The sequence below is a fragment of the Dictyostelium purpureum genome (genome assembly GCF_000190715.1).
Source record: "Dictyostelium purpureum unplaced genomic scaffold DICPUscaffold_322, whole genome shotgun sequence".
NCBI lineage: Eukaryota > Evosea > Eumycetozoa > Dictyosteliales > Dictyosteliaceae > Dictyostelium > Dictyostelium purpureum.
Window position 1 is genome coordinate 19,362 of NW_003519658.1, and position 17,601 is coordinate 36,962.

The 17,601-nt window shown below is 22.5% G+C and overlaps 6 protein-coding genes across 6 annotated transcripts; 4 read left to right on the forward strand and 2 right to left on the reverse strand.

Annotated features, from left to right (window-relative positions):
• Nucleotides 1–4,344: 4,344 nt before the first annotated feature.
• DICPUDRAFT_156839 (uncharacterized protein) lies at nt 4,345–6,915 on the forward strand (the record flags this gene model as incomplete). Its single annotated transcript, XM_003292090.1, has 2 exons — nt 4,345–4,354; nt 6,092–6,915. The coding sequence occupies 2 exons, from the start codon at nt 4,345–4,347 to the stop codon at nt 6,913–6,915; spliced, it is 834 nt and encodes a 277-aa protein (XP_003292138.1).
• A 1,348-nt stretch (nt 6,916–8,263) lies between these two features.
• DICPUDRAFT_92810 (uncharacterized protein) lies at nt 8,264–9,127 on the forward strand (the record flags this gene model as incomplete). Its single annotated transcript, XM_003292091.1, has 1 exon — nt 8,264–9,127. A coding segment is annotated over exon 1 (666 nt), but the record flags the coding sequence as incomplete, so codon positions are not given.
• Nucleotides 9,128–9,262: 135 nt separating this feature from the next.
• On the forward strand, nt 9,263–10,474 carry DICPUDRAFT_40109 (uncharacterized protein; the record flags this gene model as incomplete). Its single annotated transcript, XM_003292092.1, has 1 exon — nt 9,263–10,474. A coding segment is annotated over one exon (1,212 nt), but the record flags the coding sequence as incomplete, so codon positions are not given.
• Nucleotides 10,475–11,868: 1,394 nt separating this feature from the next.
• DICPUDRAFT_12844 (uncharacterized protein) lies at nt 11,869–12,216 on the forward strand (the record flags this gene model as incomplete). Its single annotated transcript, XM_003292093.1, has 1 exon — nt 11,869–12,216. A coding segment is annotated over one exon (348 nt), but the record flags the coding sequence as incomplete, so codon positions are not given.
• A 544-nt stretch (nt 12,217–12,760) lies between these two features.
• DICPUDRAFT_13661 (uncharacterized protein) lies at nt 12,761–13,051 on the reverse strand (the record flags this gene model as incomplete). The annotated part of the gene is made up of 1 exon (XM_003292101.1): nt 12,761–13,051. A coding segment is annotated over one exon (291 nt), but the record flags the coding sequence as incomplete, so codon positions are not given.
• Nucleotides 13,052–13,950: 899 nt separating this feature from the next.
• Nucleotides 13,951–15,800, reverse strand: DICPUDRAFT_99242 (uncharacterized protein; the record flags this gene model as incomplete). Its single annotated transcript, XM_003292102.1, has 2 exons — nt 15,484–15,800; nt 13,951–14,596 (listed from the first exon to the last, which is right to left on the reverse strand). Exon 2 carries the CDS (start codon nt 14,554–14,556, stop codon nt 13,951–13,953), a length of 606 nt encoding a protein of 201 aa, XP_003292150.1. The 5' UTR covers nt 14,557–14,596; nt 15,484–15,800.
• Between the last annotated feature and the right edge of the window lie 1,801 nt (nt 15,801–17,601).

A 17,601-nucleotide genomic window follows, 5' to 3' on the forward strand; every position in this document is an offset into this window, starting at 1 on the left:
ACAAATTGCCGCTGGTGTTCTAGTCCCGGTCGAATATGCTAAGATTTGCTCTCCGTGCCAAGTGGTTCAACAATTTGATCCAGTTACAAATACAGTTTCATGGAGATTCGTTGGTGATTTTCGTAAGGTAAATCAAGTTACTGAAAAGATGGGTACTCGTCTGCCCAAGCAAGATGAAATAAGGGCATCTCTCGCAAACAATATGGTTTTCTCTACTGTAGATTTATTCAAAGGTTATTATCAATTTCCAATTCATAAAAGTGATCAGTATAAAACCGTTATCGTCAACTATCGTGGATATTACATGTATTTGGCCATGCCATTCGGATTGTGTAACGCTCCTGCAACATTTCAAAATCATATGAACAAAATATTTGGGAAGTATCTTAGAAAATTTGTTATTGTTTATATCGACGACATTATCATTTTTAGTAAATCAATAGACGAACATTTCGATCACTTAGAATCAGTTTTTAAATGTATTAGACAATACAATCTTAAATTAAATATTAACAAATGTCGCTTTCTTAAAAGTAAAATTAAATTTCTAGGTCTTCTAGTCTCATTCAATGGTCTTTCCTACGATGTATTAAGGTTCAAACGATTTAAAGATATGCCACCACCAACTAATACGAAGGAATTGTCAAAACTTCTTGGTGCTTGGAATTACTTTAGAGACTTTATCCCTAATTATTCGTCGTTAGTAGCTGGATTCTACCAGTTATTAAAGAAAGGCAACCAATTCAACTGGACTAATGAATTAGAAGCCCAAAGAATCCATCTCTTAGAACTTTTATCCCAACCTCACTCACTTGCTTTGCCCAATGATTATGGTGAACTCACCATAGAAACGGATGCCTCAGGTATAGGTATCGCCGCCGTCCTTCTTCAAGATGGTAAACCTGTTTTGAACTTTAGTCAATTATTACCTCCTCGTGTTAAAGAAATTCCTACAATAGAAAGAGAGGCAAAAGCCGTTATCGCAAGTCTAATTTATTTTCACCCATACATTTATGGAAAAGAAGTCACAATTTTCACAGATCATAAACCTCTTGAAGCTGCTAACAAAATACCACAAACTAATAGAACTTTAATTAAATTATCTTACATTCTTACTGATTATAGGGCACAGATCGTTTACAAACCAGGTAAACTTAATTATTTAGCTGATGCTATGTCTAGATACCCAGATTTAGATCGTGAAGAGATACCAGACGATCAAGTTTATGTTAATGTGGTAAATAATATTCGCCTGTCACAAAACAATTTGGAAACTGCAAATTTTATTATTAACTCATTAGGTGCTGCTAGTGCATCTACAACAAATAGTACTAATGTGATCAAACCATTCATTTTTAGTAAACTTAAAATTATTTCAGAAATTAAAGCTGACCCTTTTTACGGCCCAATTTACTCGTATCTCGTCCAAGGTGAATTACCCTTTGATTCCGAAGAAGCTCGAAAGATTTTAATTGAAAGTGAATTCTATGATATAGTTGAAGATATCATGGTAAAAGGTTTTAAACATCCTTTATCAAAAAAGTCATCTGATTTGTCCAATTTACTTATCGTTATTCCAACATCTTTAAAACCAATTATCCTTCAAATCTTTCATGATGATACTTTTGCAGGTGGTCATTATGGTGTATTCAAGACCCTAGAAAAGCTTAAGGAAAGGTACTATTGGAACGGCATGAACAAGGATGTCGTTAGCTACATTGCCTCTTGTCCAACTTGTATTAGTGCTAAACGTCGTTTTGGTCCAATCCCTGGTTATCTTATGCCATTACCTTATGCCGAATACCCATTCCACACTGTCGGTATGGACTTTTTAACTGTCACTAGGAATTATGAAACTATTAATATTTTGGTAATTATCGATTATTTTACCAAATGGCCCGAAGCTTTTATTACTCCAGATCAGTCTGCTAAGAACGTTGCAATCATTACCGAAATCAATCACTTTTTCAGAGTTAGTAAAGTCTCAACTGCTGCTTATCATCCTCAAACTGATGGTGAAGCTGAAAAATTTAATTCAACTCTTTTACAATTGCTTAGATGCTACTGTGACGAAAATAATGTCCAAGACTTACCCTTAATGTTAAGCATTGTCCTATTCAACTATAGAATCACCCCTCATCCTTCAACTGGTTTCTCACCTTTTTACTTACTATTTGGCCGTTCTGCAACTACTCCTGTCGATATCCCTTTCAGAAATATTCAAACTGCTGGTGGTCCATCTATCGCTGTTGACATCGATCCCTCAAATTATGCCGCTGAACTCAAATCCAAATTCACACGTATTGCTCAGTTTGTCAGAAGAAACGTTCAACAAGCTAAAGAAAATCAAGCCAATTATTACAATCAATCCCGTGCTCAACCTGCCTTCAATGTTGGTGATTATGTCTTTGTCAGAATCCCTTTCGATAAAAACTCTCCAGTCCCAGACAAGCTTCGTAAACCATATGCTGGTCCTTATAAAATTATTGCTAAGGTCAACGACAATAATTTTACTATTCAAATGGATTCCAATCATCACCCAAATATCAACGTAGACCGTCTCAAGCCAGTACCACCAAACTTCTTAAACCGTGGGGAAAATGTAGTATAACTGCCCCGCCGGACGACCCCTATTTATACTGTTCTCTATCGCCATAATCGCGCCATCATTCCACGTGCACCACAGCCAGATATTTATCAAGATAATTATTAATTCAAAGAATCCTTTATTATAGATATTTATTTATCCAAGATATCTTTTATTATAATAGATATTTATTTATTCAAAGAATCATATAATAATCATTTTTAACCGACTATTTTATAAACAGTATAAATAGCTTAAATTCATAATCATTTTTCTTGAGAGGTTTATTTTCATTACTTAATAAAATATAATTTACTACTTTTTATATCTAATATTTACTTTTGTATTTAGTTTACTTTATATTTATATTTAATCACTTTTACTACTATAGTACATTTATAACAATTTTAAAATTAGATCCTCATTGTAGATTGATGTAATAATTACAAAATGACTAAATAAAATAGTTTCCTGTTTATACCAAAGTTCCTTTAAAAATGTCTTACAATTCATTCAGCATAATATATACCAATGATCATTACCTATTGCATTATATTCTTCATTTCATTAACTCCATCCACTAAATTTGTTTTTATAATTTGTTTTCTATAAAGTTTTCTTATCTTGTATATTATTTAAAAAAAATAATATAAAATATATTTTATTTAAATACAATATTATGAAGATACACTTATTTTTTTAAAAAAAAAAAAAATTTAGTTTTTTAAATAAGAAAATTAATTATTTTTTTTCAATTATAAAATCTAAAATAGAAAACATAAAAACTAGTATTTTTTCTTTTTTTTTTAATATTAATAAGTATGAAAAGAAGATTGAATATTTAATTTTTTTTTTAATATTAAATTTTATTTTTTTAAGATGAGATTAACTATTTTTTATGTTTTTAAGGTGAAGTGGTGTTATCAAAAAAAATTAATATATTTGGCTAAAAAAGATAATTTAATTTATACAATTTTATTTTGATTTATATTTATATTCATCTGAAAGTTTTATTCTTATTGTCTCTGGTTTGTAAGTTTCAATTTCAAATTGTAATTTGTTGACATAATCACCTGCAGAACTTTTTAATCATTAATTTCCACTTTTTTTTTATATTTGTTTTTTTTTTTTTCTGATTTGGTTATTTTTAGAATAAATAATATTATTTTATTATTATATTATTGTTTTTTTTTTTTAGATTTTATTTGTTTTATATAATTTAAATAAATAAAAAAAGTTTTCAATTTAATTAAAATGGAAATTCAAAAATAAAAATAATAATATAATTATTTTTATAACACACAATTAAAAATTATTTTTATTTATTTATTTTTTTTACACATCACATTGATTATTTATTTTATAAAATTTTTGAAAAATAATTGTATAAGATAGTATTTTATTTATTAAAATTTTAGAAAAAATAAAATTATTTTAAAAATTTTCAAAATTTAAAAATTTAAAAAAATAAAAATAAAAAAATTCTTGGTTTACGGTTTTATTATTACATAAAGAAAATACATATTTTTTTACCTATTTAACAAATTATTATTTGTTTTAATACTAATGACTTTAATATATCCTGTTGGCAAGGATATAATAAAATCTGATAATAAAAAAAAAGTAAGGAAAGAGGATCAAATAATTAAATAAAATAAAATTTATATGAAATTGTTTATGTTTTTTTAAACTCCAAAACAAAGAGTTTTTTTTTAAAAAAAAAAATCTTAATTTATGATGAATAATTAATATTATAAATGAAAGATAGTATTTTTATTTTTTATATTTATTTTTTATTTTATTTTTTTTAAATAATAATTTTTTTTTATAAATTATTGGTGATTTGTTAAGTTATGATGCAATGTGATGGGGCTACTTTATTTATAAATAGATAATTCTAATAAATATACAATTATTTGTTTGTGAAAACTAAAACCGAAAATTAAAAAAAATTTAATTTTTTAAAAAATTTCAAAATTTTTTTATTTAAAATAAAGGAAAATATAAATATATTATTTAGTTGAGATAAAATTATAACTGTAATATTCATTTAATTCAAAAATGTATATTATTACATTACCATGATCTTGTTTTTTTTTTTTTTTTTTTTTAAAAAATCTTTATAATAATGTAATGTAGACGGAGCTAGTTATAGATAAATAATAAATATAAATAGTTTGTTTTAAAACTGAAAACTGAAAAGAAAAAAAAAAAATAGAAAATTAAAAAATAAAATAAAATTTTCAGTTATTTTAATTATTTAATTTTTTAATTTTTTTTATTTTTAATTTTTAATTTTATTATTTAGTTGAGATATAATTATAACTGTAATATTGATTTAATTCTAAAATGAATATTATTAGTGTATTTTATTTATAAAATTTTATTAAACATAAGGTTGGGGTAAGTTTGAAACAAACAGAGGGTGGATAATCTTTTGGGGATGTAGCTCATATGGTAGAGCGTAAGGTTTGCAATAATACGATGGGCAAAAAAACCTTCAAAAACATCTTGAATCGTTACATATACACTCATTTTGAAATTTAAAAAAATCGCCTCGAGAGGGGTTCGAACCCTCGACCCTCACTTGGTTTATATTCCAGCTAATAGGAAAGTGATGCTCTATCCACTAAGCTATCAAGGCTAAGGAAACCACCACCACTCCAATTTGTATTTTTTGGCCCATTCTTAAATTGATTTTGATAAAATTTTAATATTTAATATTTTATTTGTGAAAAACTTTAAATAAATTTAAAAAAGTATTTCATCAAAAAATAATTAATATATAAAAAAAAAATTTAATTTAAAAAAAAAAAAAAAAAAAAAAAAAATATTAGTATTTTGTATTTAATTTTAAATAATATTAATACTTAATTATAAACAAATAAAAAATAATAATTATTTTATTTAATAAAAAAATTTATTATTTTAAAATTTTAACACACAGAATTAATGAATTAATAAATTTTTTATAAGATTTTTAAAACAGTAAAATTTAAATAAATTAAAAAAATTAATTTTTTTAAAAAGAAATAATAAAAATAATTTAAAAAAAATAAATGATGATATTTTGTTATCATTGAAAAATAATCCTAAAATTTTTTTTTGAAAAACATAAATTACGATTTTTAAAAAAAGATATTTTTTAATTTCCCACCTAAATAATTTAACAAAATGAATTTTTATATAGAATTTGGATTATAATTTTCTTGGTGGGAAAATATAAAAATTAAAACTTTGATAAGATTAACTTTGCACCTGCAAATATTAAATAATTAAGTTGCTTCTATTTTTTTTTTTTTTTTTTTTTTTAAATTAATTAAAACTATAAATATGGTAAATGAAAAATATTAAAAACCATTTTACAATTTAAATAATAATTATAATAAAAAACTAAATTATAATTAATGAAAAATTATATAAAAATGAAAAAATTAAATTTTATTTTTTTATTATTTTTTATATATATAAATTTTATTTCTGCACAATTTATTACATTCGAAGTCTATAATGACCCTCAATGTGTTGAACCACAAAAATATGGTATTGGTTATTCCAGTGCACTCGATGCATGTGTAACCATAGACTATGACTTTTCTTTTGTTTTTAAACAAAAGAATGATATCGAAATCCAATGGAATAAATACCCATATAAGGGGAGTAGCTCCTTATTCGAGTGTAGCGATGAATCAAGTATTCAAAACTCTACATTTTATGTTGGCTCATGCATCCCATCTTCCGATATTCAGTTAAACACACAACATCTTAATATGAAATCAACATATTATAAACTATACTTTACCCAAGAGGTTTACTATCCATCTGGAAACGTCATGGTTTCAAGCTACAGCATCAATGATTGTAATGCAAATTCAAACATATACCTTATTGAATATATCTATAGTGGTAGTAAAATCAATGTAGGTAGTAAAAACAATCCATTTATATTCCTTTGTTCAAACGGTGAACCATATACACAATATTGTCCAAATGCCAGAGATTGCCAACCACCTCAACCATTAGATGTTGGTTGTAATCAAATTGAACCATTCTATAACAACACATCATCCGACTCAAGTAGTGAACACAATGAAAGTAGTAACGATGATAGCCAAACTGGGTGCCTCAGTGCTGGTTATAGTGGCTATACAGGTTGCTTACCAAACACAGGTAAATCAATTAGTGTTGTAGAAAATAATGGAGGAAGAAAACAATCCAATCCAACAATTCATAATAAACCAATTAACAACAACAATGGTGGTAACGGTTTTAGTGGTAATAATCAAAAACCCATATTCTATAACTCTATTACCTGTTCATGGAGTTAATAATAAAACCAATCCCCATTATCAATATTTGATAATCACTTTAAAAAATTTTTTTTATATTTTTTTTTATTATTTTATTTTTTTTTAAAGATGTTTCATTTTATATTACTAATTTTATTTGTTTTTTCTTTTATAAATTTTATTTTCATAATATCCATCTATAAAAAAAGATTAATTATTTATAAATTAAAAAAAAAAAAAAAGGAACTATAAATTAATTAATTAATAATATTATATCAATTCTTTAATATTAATTACGAATAAAAATAATTAATGATTGATAAAATAGGAGATTTGAATAGGGATAGAAAGGAAATGAAAAAAAAAAAAAAATATAAAAACGAAAAATTAAGGTATTATAAGAGTAACACCCAGTTTATATTTTTTTTATATATATCATTTTTTTTTTTTACAATGAAAACTATTATTTATTTGTTTTTTATTATTATATTGTTATTAATATTATTATTATTATTATTATTATTATTATTATTATTATTATTATTATTATTATTGTTATACTCTATTTTTGGAAATTATTATATTTAATTAAAATAATTTAGATATATGTATGTAGAATAAATCGAATTGTATTTGATTAAAAGATATATTTTTTTTTAATATTATTTTTAATATATTCTTTACCATTCAATTCTTGCATAATGATGAAACATAGATCTTTCTAAATATAAATAATATGTTTTTTCATATTTTTAATAAAAATTTAATTAATAATTAATTTGATATAAAGAACGATAATTAATATTAATAATAATAATAATAATAATAAAAATAATTAGTAATATACTTACACAATCCAAAGTACACAGTCCTCCACATTTTAAAATATAAATAAATATTAAATATCTATTTGATCTTTAATCTCTAATTGATTACCCACTCCCACACACTTATTCGTTCATTTCATTAAATGAAAATTAAAAAAAAATAAAAAAAAATAAAAAATTAAATTTTTTTTATTTTTTTTAAATTTTTATTTTTTAAAATTTTTTTCTATTTAATTTAAAATAATAATTAAATTTAACACTTGCATATTCTTACACATACAAATTAAATCTTGTGTGTACTTTTGTGTACATGTTATAATATACACAAAATAAAAATTAAACAAATACATTCAATTCATTCAAAACATTCTCTCTGTCACCCCCCCAACACTCACACTCACACCTATTGTGTTTTTATCTTTTAATAATAAATTATTTAATTACAAAAATAATTAATATTATATAATTTATTTTTTTATTTATTATAATAATAATAATAATAATAAAGTTAATATTAATTAAAATTTTAATTAATAATTTTATAATTTTGAAACAACATATCAAAATATCCATATATAATTAATAACCTATATTTATTTTTTTTAAATTTCATTTATTCTATTTATTTTTATTTATATATATATAACATATTGTGTAGTGTTGTAATTTTATAGGATTTATTTATTTAATTATTTAATTTAATTATTTATTTATTTAATTTAATTATTTATTTATTCAAATAAAATTTTTTTTAAAGGATGGGTAATAATAATTCATCAACAAGGAAAAGAGCAAATTCAACAGTTGTATCATCATCAGTTTATTCACCACCAGTAAATTTAAGTAGAACAAGATCAAAATCATTAATACATACAAACGATGAAATACCACAGCAAATGGAACAGTTAGATTTAAACAATAGTAATAATAGTGAAAATGAATCAACAGTATCATCAACTTTAACAACTACAACAAAAAACAAAAAAAATAAAAACAAAGCCTCATCACCATTTAATACATCTTCAGCATCAGGGTCATCTACATTAACACCATCTTCATTATCTTCATCCAATAAAAAATTATCATCATCCTCCTCAGCTTCATCTTCAGGGTCAGGTTCCTCATCAAATAAAAACACCAAAGCAAACAATAGTTCAAACTTGGGTGGTAAATCATTTAAACTGGATTTACCAATTTTTAAAATTAACGATGACTCATCAAAGAATAGTAGTAAAAACAATAGTAGAAACAACAGTAGAAATAATACACCAAGAAACATAACTCCAAGATCAATTCACTTAGAAAATAGTAATATTGAAGATAATAATATTAACAATACCAATGAAATAGCCAATCCTATTATCAAAAAGGATATTAAAGAAATACTATATGACCAAATCATATCAGTATCATCATCAAATAATAATAATAGTATCAATAACAATAATAGTAATAACACAGATTTATTAAATGAAATTGATTGGAGTTTTAAAAATTTAAATAATAATGATATCGAATTTATATTTAATGATAGTGGTAGTAATAATATCAACTTAAAATCAATTAAAAAAATAGATTTAAGTCAAAATAATTTAAACAAACTACCAGGATGGATAAATGAATTTACATCAGAATCATTAGAGGTCTTAAATTTATATCAAAACCAAATTGGGTCAGTAAACTTTTTAGCAGAACCAATACCATTAAGAAAACTAGAGAAATTAATACTATCAAAGAATGAATTAACAGATGAACATTTAAAAGAAGGCTCTGCAATAAACCAAATTCTAACATTGCGTACATTAACATTGTCATCGAATAAATTAACTAAGGCATTTCCAAATCTTTCAAATCTTGTAAATTTAGAACGTTTATCATTGGATAGAAATCAAATGGCTGAACCATTAGAGCAAGATGGTGCACCAAATAGACTACCATGTAATTTGAAGTCCTTAAGCTTATCACATAATTTATTCACAAGTATTCCATTTACAGTGTACAATTGCTTAACATTACGAGAATTGGATTTATCAAATAACAAATTAATTGAAATTCCAAAAGATATTGGTCAATTAAAGTATTTAGAAAGTTTGACCCTATCGTTCAATTCAATCAAATCTCTACCAAGTGAAATAGGTGATTGCATTAATTTAACATCACTAGATTGCCAATCAAATAAAATAGAGTCCATTCCAAACTCGATCAACTCTTTATCAAAACTCCACACTTTAAATTTCTCAAATAACCTTTTAACCACTGTTTCAATTCAATCATTTAAACTACCGTCTCTATCAATTTTATATTTAGATAATAATAAAATCAATAGTATTGTAGTAGCTGCAGCCGAAGTTACCAATAATGGAGATGAAGAAAAAGGAAAAGAATATAAACTATCAGAAATTTATATTAGCGGTAATGAATTACAGTCAATCGATCCAATTTTCACCATTAATTCACTACGTACAATTTCAGCAAACTTTAATGAAATCAATGAATTACCAAATTATATTTGCAATTTAAAAGATCTCTGTAAATTAGAATTAAATGAAAATCAATTATCAACTTTACCAAAATCAATATCGGAAATGAAACAATTGTATGAAATTGATGTATCAAATAATAAAATTGAAGAACTACCATACGAATTATCGCGTATGAATTGGCTTCAAGACTTAAACCTATTTAGAAATCCAATATTAAATAACATACCTAGAAATTTACAAAGAAAAGGTATTAATGGAATAAAGGAATATTTAAAAACTTTAAAATAAAATAAAATTTTAAATAATTATTTATTTAATTTTAAATATATATTTATAAAAAAAATTAAAAAAAAAAAAAAACAGTGTGTATTATTTTTTTAATGTAAATTTCGTTAATCATTTTAAAAATTAAAAAAAAAAAAAATGTTGCAATTTAATTTTATTTAATAAATCTAAAAAAAAATAAAAAAAACAATTTTTTTAAAAAAAATCAAAATTTTTTTTTTTAAATAATTTTTAATAAAAAAAAATGATAAATATAACAAAGAATGAATAATATAGATAATGATAATAATATAGACAAAAATAATAATATTAAAAATAATAATAATAATAATAGAGATTTAACAACACTGTTTAATTTAGTTTGGAAAAATATATTTTTAAATAAATTAATTTTTCATTATTTATTTTTATATAATTTAAATTATTTTAAAAGAGAATTTCGATCATTTAAAGAACTAAAAGAATTTAAAAATAATGAATATTTAAGAGATGTAAATTTATTTTTTTCAATAACCACCAATAATCTGGAAACCCTTATACCAAGGAATGTTATAAATATACAGATTTATTCATCACTCTACAAAATATCACTTCCTAGTTGGATCAAATCATTGATGATAAATGATTTCGAAGGGTTACCAATATTAAATAATTTATCAACATCAATTATCGAAACTCTTACCATGACGTTTTACGAAGAGGGTAAATATCTAGATAGATTGTTATTACAGTTAAGAGAGGATAATTTACCAAGCTCTCTTACAGAATTAAAGCTGTTTTCATTTCCAACCAAACTAAAGACTGGTATGCTGAATAGCAATTTAAAGAAACTAATCATTACAGGTAGTGGTTCTATTGAAAGATTTGCTCTTCCACAATCGTTAACATTTCTCGATGTATATGACTCTAAAAGTAACACTGCAACCTTCGGTTCATTTATGTTTAAACCAGGTTTCCTACCAAACCAATTAATATCGTTAAAACTTGGTGTTACTGTTGGTAAACGGTGTCAAATTCCTGACGAATTCGAATTTCCCAATTCTTTGACAAGTTTAGAACTTAGAGTCGATCAATTAAACTTTAAATTACCACCACTACTGAAAATTCTCAAAATCGATATCAAATACTATACCGAACCACTTTTAAGAGAAATGATACCAAGAGGCATTCGAGAATTAGAGATCAACTGTAAAACCTTAATAGACCCAAATGGTAAATCAATTTTACCCGATAATTTAGAGAAACTGACCATAACAAGATCGGTGTTCAATCAAAGGCTTGTGCCTAATGTATTTCCCACCACCCTTAGATCACTGGTATTTGGTTACGATAAACTTTCAAACTACTATAACGAATTTAACAATGGCGGCCAACCACTAATAGAACCAAACATACTCCCTAAATCATTGACTCATCTAGATCTTGGTGATGTGTTTAACCAAACTATTGGACCGAATGTTCTACCACATCAACTTAAAACACTAATATTTGGCTGTGAGTTTAACCAAACATTTGGCGCAAACGTTCTACCTCCAAACTTGGAAACACTTATACTGGGTTTTGAATACAACCAAATGGTTTTTGAAAACTCATTGCCATCAAATTTACAACTACTTCAAATTAGAAATAAAAATTACGATCAATTTCCTATACGACTAAATAACCCATTAACAGCTGTAGAATGCCTAAACTATCATAAGCAATTCATAGACTCTCCACTCAGGCTAAAAGCAATACAACTATTAAACCCAACGTATTCAGAATCTTTAAAGAGTTTTAGCAATCTCGAGTATTTAAATATTACCAACTCTATCTTCACCCCTAAAGAACCAATAGAAAACTATTTGCCAGATAACAATAAAATTAAAACTCTTAGTATTGGTTTAAAATTTAAATCTACTATCAACCTAGAGTTTTTTCAAAAGTTAGAGTATATAATAATAAACAATGACGCAAACCCGTCCATAACAACATGCAACCATCCAAATGGTGATATAAATACATTCAGTTTAAAAGAAATTAGTGTTTCAATCAAAAATACACAATTCCTAGATAAACTAAACCCACTATTTTATTCACTTGTAAAATTAAGAAATAGTAATGGTTAGTATTATATATATATATATTAAATAAAATAAAACCTTTTTTTTTTTTATATTTATTTATAATATTAATAATTAATTATAAAGAAAAAACTATTTAAAATTATTTATTTAACCATTATTTATACTATTTGTTTTTTATTTTTTATTTTATTATTTTTTATTATTATTATTTATTGTCACTTTTTTTTGACTGCTTTGGTGAAGAGAATTTTGATAAAATTTCAGATTCTGTTAAAGGCTTAGCATTAGAGTCTGTTTGAACTTTGTCTGAATGATTTTGAATACCCAAGTCATCAAATAAATCGTTGTTTTCGTTAGTTGTGTTTTCTTTTGATTGGTTTTTGTTATCTTGTTGCTTCTTTTCGCTTTTTGGTGAAGAGTAGGATAGTAATGCATCAGTGCCTAATGGTAATACATTTGATGATGGATTTTCTGCTGTAGTTTCAAAATCTAAATCTATTAATGAATCTGACATTTTTTAAAATTCTACTATTTGATTTTTATATACAAATTTATTTTAATATACAAGATATATTAAGTATATCTATTGTTTATGAATATATTATTTACAAAAAAAAAATTAAAAATTTATAAATTAAAAGGAAAAAAAAATACAATAATTATTTTTGTTTTTTTTTTTTGTTTTTTTTTATTAATGTGTAAATATTAAAAAATTACTGTGAGTGTGTGTGATATGGAAAAAAATTTAAAAATATTTTTTTCTTTTTATAGATTATTCGATATGTACAATGGAGTGAGTGTATATAAAGTGTTATTAATAATTATGTTGTATAATGTTTATTAATATATTTTTTATATTATATCATTAAAAATTGTTTTTATAGCTCAAAAAAAAAAAAAAAATTAAAAAAATAAAAAATAATATATTTAAATATATATTTAAAAAAAATAAATTAAAAAAATAAAAAATTAAAAAAAAAAATTAAAATTTTTATGTGAATTAGTTTTATAATAATTAAAATTATAAAAAAAAAATATTAGTTTTTTTTTAAAAAAAAGTGTTATTTTTAATTTTATTTTATTTTATTTGTTTATTATTTATTTTACAATTTTGATTAAAAAATATATTTGTTCATTTTACAAAAAAAAAAATGGGTTATAATTTTTATATTAGAAAAAAAAAAAGAGGAGGAAAAAATTTATTGTTGGTTTCTATAAAAGAAGTATATATTAATTATATTTTACTATTCTATTATTTAAGATGTCTATAAATCTGATGACTATTATTACTATTGTTATTATTATTATTATTATTATTATTATTATTAATCATTTTAATTTGATTAATTGAAAATTTGATTTTATACATTTATATTTTGAAATTTTATATTATTATTGTTATTATTATTATTTTTAATAAATTAGATTTGATCTGTGATATAATTTTCCATTATTTGATTGAATAATAAACTCTTCTATGGTTAACATATCATTACTATTATCTCTTTTTTCTGAAATTTTTATAAATTCTTCAACAGTTAAAAGCTCTTCACCATCATCTTCTTGACCAACTTGGTCTTGGTGCTCGATTGCATGTTGTCTCTTTTGTAATGAAAATGATGAGAGTGAGGATGGTGATGCGTCTTGCTCATTGTGTGGTACGACTGCAGCACTACTATTACTGCCTCTTCTACTGCCATTATTTGATCGATTATTATTGGTAGTATTCTTTTCTCTGCAACTTAAAATAAATTCTTCTACTGTCATTAAATGATTTTCATTTTCAATTTCATCGTCTTCTGATGATACTTTAATACTATTGTTACCACTATTACTTGGATCCATTTGATTTAAACCTAAAATAAACTCTTCTACTGTCATTAAATCATTTTCATTGTTATTATTGTCATTTTGTGATGATGCCTCCTCTTCTTCTTCGTGAACTATTTGATCCTGATTTCTTGGTAAAGTAGCTGGTGGAATTGTATTTGTTCTTTTTCTTGAAAGATTGAATCTCATTTTCTATGTATATATGTGGGTGTTTGATGAAGCAAAAAAACTTTAAATTTTATTATAAATTAATATTTATCTTTGAAATGGTATTGATATTATATATAGTAATTTTATAGTTATTAAAAATAACAATAATAGGGTTTGATTATAAACAATAATAAATATAAAAATGAAAAAAATACAATCAAATACTAATTTTTTTGATATTATTTTTATGACTGGTAATAAATATGATTATTTTTTTGATTAATAATAATAATAACAACAACAACAATAACTAGATAATCGATAAAATAATAAATATGAAAAAAAAATACTGTTTGGAGGGGATTATTAAAAAATAAACAAAATAGTTTGTATGGTAATTATTATATAAGCAAATATAAAATATATATAAGAATTAATAATAATAATAATAATAACACAACAACAGCAACAACAAATAAAAAATATAATAACTAATTTGTTATTTAATAAAGTAATTATATTATTTATATTATTATAAAAAATTAATATAAAAAATTAATTTTAAAAAATAAAAGTAATTTTTAAAAAAAAAAAAAAAAAGAAAAAAAAAAAAATATTGTGTGGGTGAATTTTTTTGTGTTTAATAAACAACAACAAAAAACACACACAAACCAACCCACTTACACACTTACAACCCACTTTCCCACACACACCCTCAAAATAATATTTATATGGTATTTTTATTATTATGTGCATAATAACCATTATTATTTTTGTTTAAAATAGGTTTAAATTTTAAATCTGAGCGAGAAAAGTGGGGGTTTTGATATAGATTTTTTATATGTTTATTATTTTCCATAAACAAAAAAAAAAAAAAAAACCCATAACCAAACATAACATATTTCTTTATAACCAAAAAGTATACATATGTTTTTTTTTTTAAATTTATTAATAGACTATACACACTGTTTTTTTATGTACAAAAATACTTTTGATTAGCTCTAAGAGAGTTTAGTGTATTAAATAAGATGGTATTATTACTGTAATTATTTAAATTAATTAAAAATTAATTTTATATTGATAGCTTGATATATATATATATGAAATTTGATATGATAATAAATGATATGGACTATGAGTAATAGTATTTTGTGCTTATTTTATTTTAGTAAATTTTATTTGTTTATTTATAAGTTATTTATTTATTTATTGGCTATTTGTTTAATGTTTAAGTTTATTTATATATTTATGAAAATTTATAGTTTTTTTTTTTTTTTTTTTTTATTATTTTAATTATTTTGTTTTTATTAATTGAAAATTAATTTAATTTAAAATCAGTTAGCACGAGTTAAAAAAATAAAAAAAATAAAAATAAAAAAATCCAATAGTGAGTGTGTTTGTGTTATATATTTATATATTATTATTATTATTTATTAATTATATGAAATCGATAACAATCACACTGCACATAACTTTATAATTAGAATATTTTTTGGGATCAAAAGAAACATTTTTGTTATTTGATGTGTTAATATGAAATCTTACCACACAACTTTTTTTTTTTGTGTGTGGTGGGTGGAGGTTTTTGAATTTATTTTAATCTAAAAAGACCTCAACCCCAAAGATTGAATATCTGAAAAAAATCCCCACACAATATACAAAAATAAATACAACACACACCAAACAACATTATTTTTTTTTATATGTGAATAACAACATAACAAATATTAATAAAAAAAAAAAGATAAAAATAAACATTTAGTTGATAGTTATTGTTATATTTATAGGTTATTTAATTCTTTATATTCAAGTATCTTTTCATTTTTTTTATTGTGTTATTTATGTTGCTGTTTGAGTGTGCTTGAAGGTGTATATATGTGTGTGTTTATATTTTTGGTGTATATAATATATGAAGATGATAATACATATATAAACTTTAATCTTGTGATTGCACGTAGTGCTTTGGGGTGTGACTGTTTGTGTGTGGACGAAATGTAGCAGGTAAAAATTAAAAATACAAAATGAAATACAAATACAAAAATAATATATTGAACCGATTGCGATAGTGGTGTTTTAATGTTGTTATAAGATGATTTCCACAATACCTTTGTGTGTGTCTATTTCAATAACTATCTTGATTTTTTTTTAAGTGGTAGATTATTTTTTTTAATTTAATTTAATTTGGTTTGATCGTATCTAATTAAATTGAATTTATATTATAAAAATGTACTGGTACTTGATTATTTAAATTATTTATTTATTTATTTATTTATTAATTTATTTTTTTATTTATGTGAATATTATGTGTGCAAAAAATATAAAATAAAAAATATAAAAAACACATTTTTTATATTATTTTTTTTTATTTTTTATTATTTTTTTTTAATTTTTTTTTTTCAAATTTTTATGTGAAACCGCTATGGACTAAATCAAAAAGATATTTTTTGGTGTTGTTTTCTTTTTGTATTGACTAAAATTCACAGATTTTATATAGATTTTTATTGATTGATTGGTTTTTAAATGATTGCCAAAACCTTTATCAGTTTTTACACCTCTATTTTTTTAATATAAAGAAAATGTGAAAAATATCACATTTTTATTTTTTAAAGAAGTGAGGTGATACACCTTGAACCACTTTTTTTTATTTCTATGTAATTTTTTATTTTTTTGCATATTCGAGGTGTAATGTTCCACAGATTTTTTAATAAAAAAAAAAAAAAGTGATAAAGAATATGAAAAAAAAAAAATATATTATATGAAACACAATTTAATCTCTTAATATTATAATAATTGTAGTTTAGATTAGGTGATCATTAATAATTTAATATCTTCATTAATTTTTCCATTTTCATTTTATTTTGTTAAAATATTATTTTTTTAATTTTTTATAAATTTTATTATTATTTAAATTGAATATTATTAAAAATAAACAAAATATAAAATATAAAATATAAAATATAAAATATAAAAATATAAATATAAAATATAAAATAAAATAAAATACAAAATACAAATATAAAATATAAATACAAATAAAATAAATAAAAATAAATAAAAATAAATAAAAATAAAATAAATAAAAAT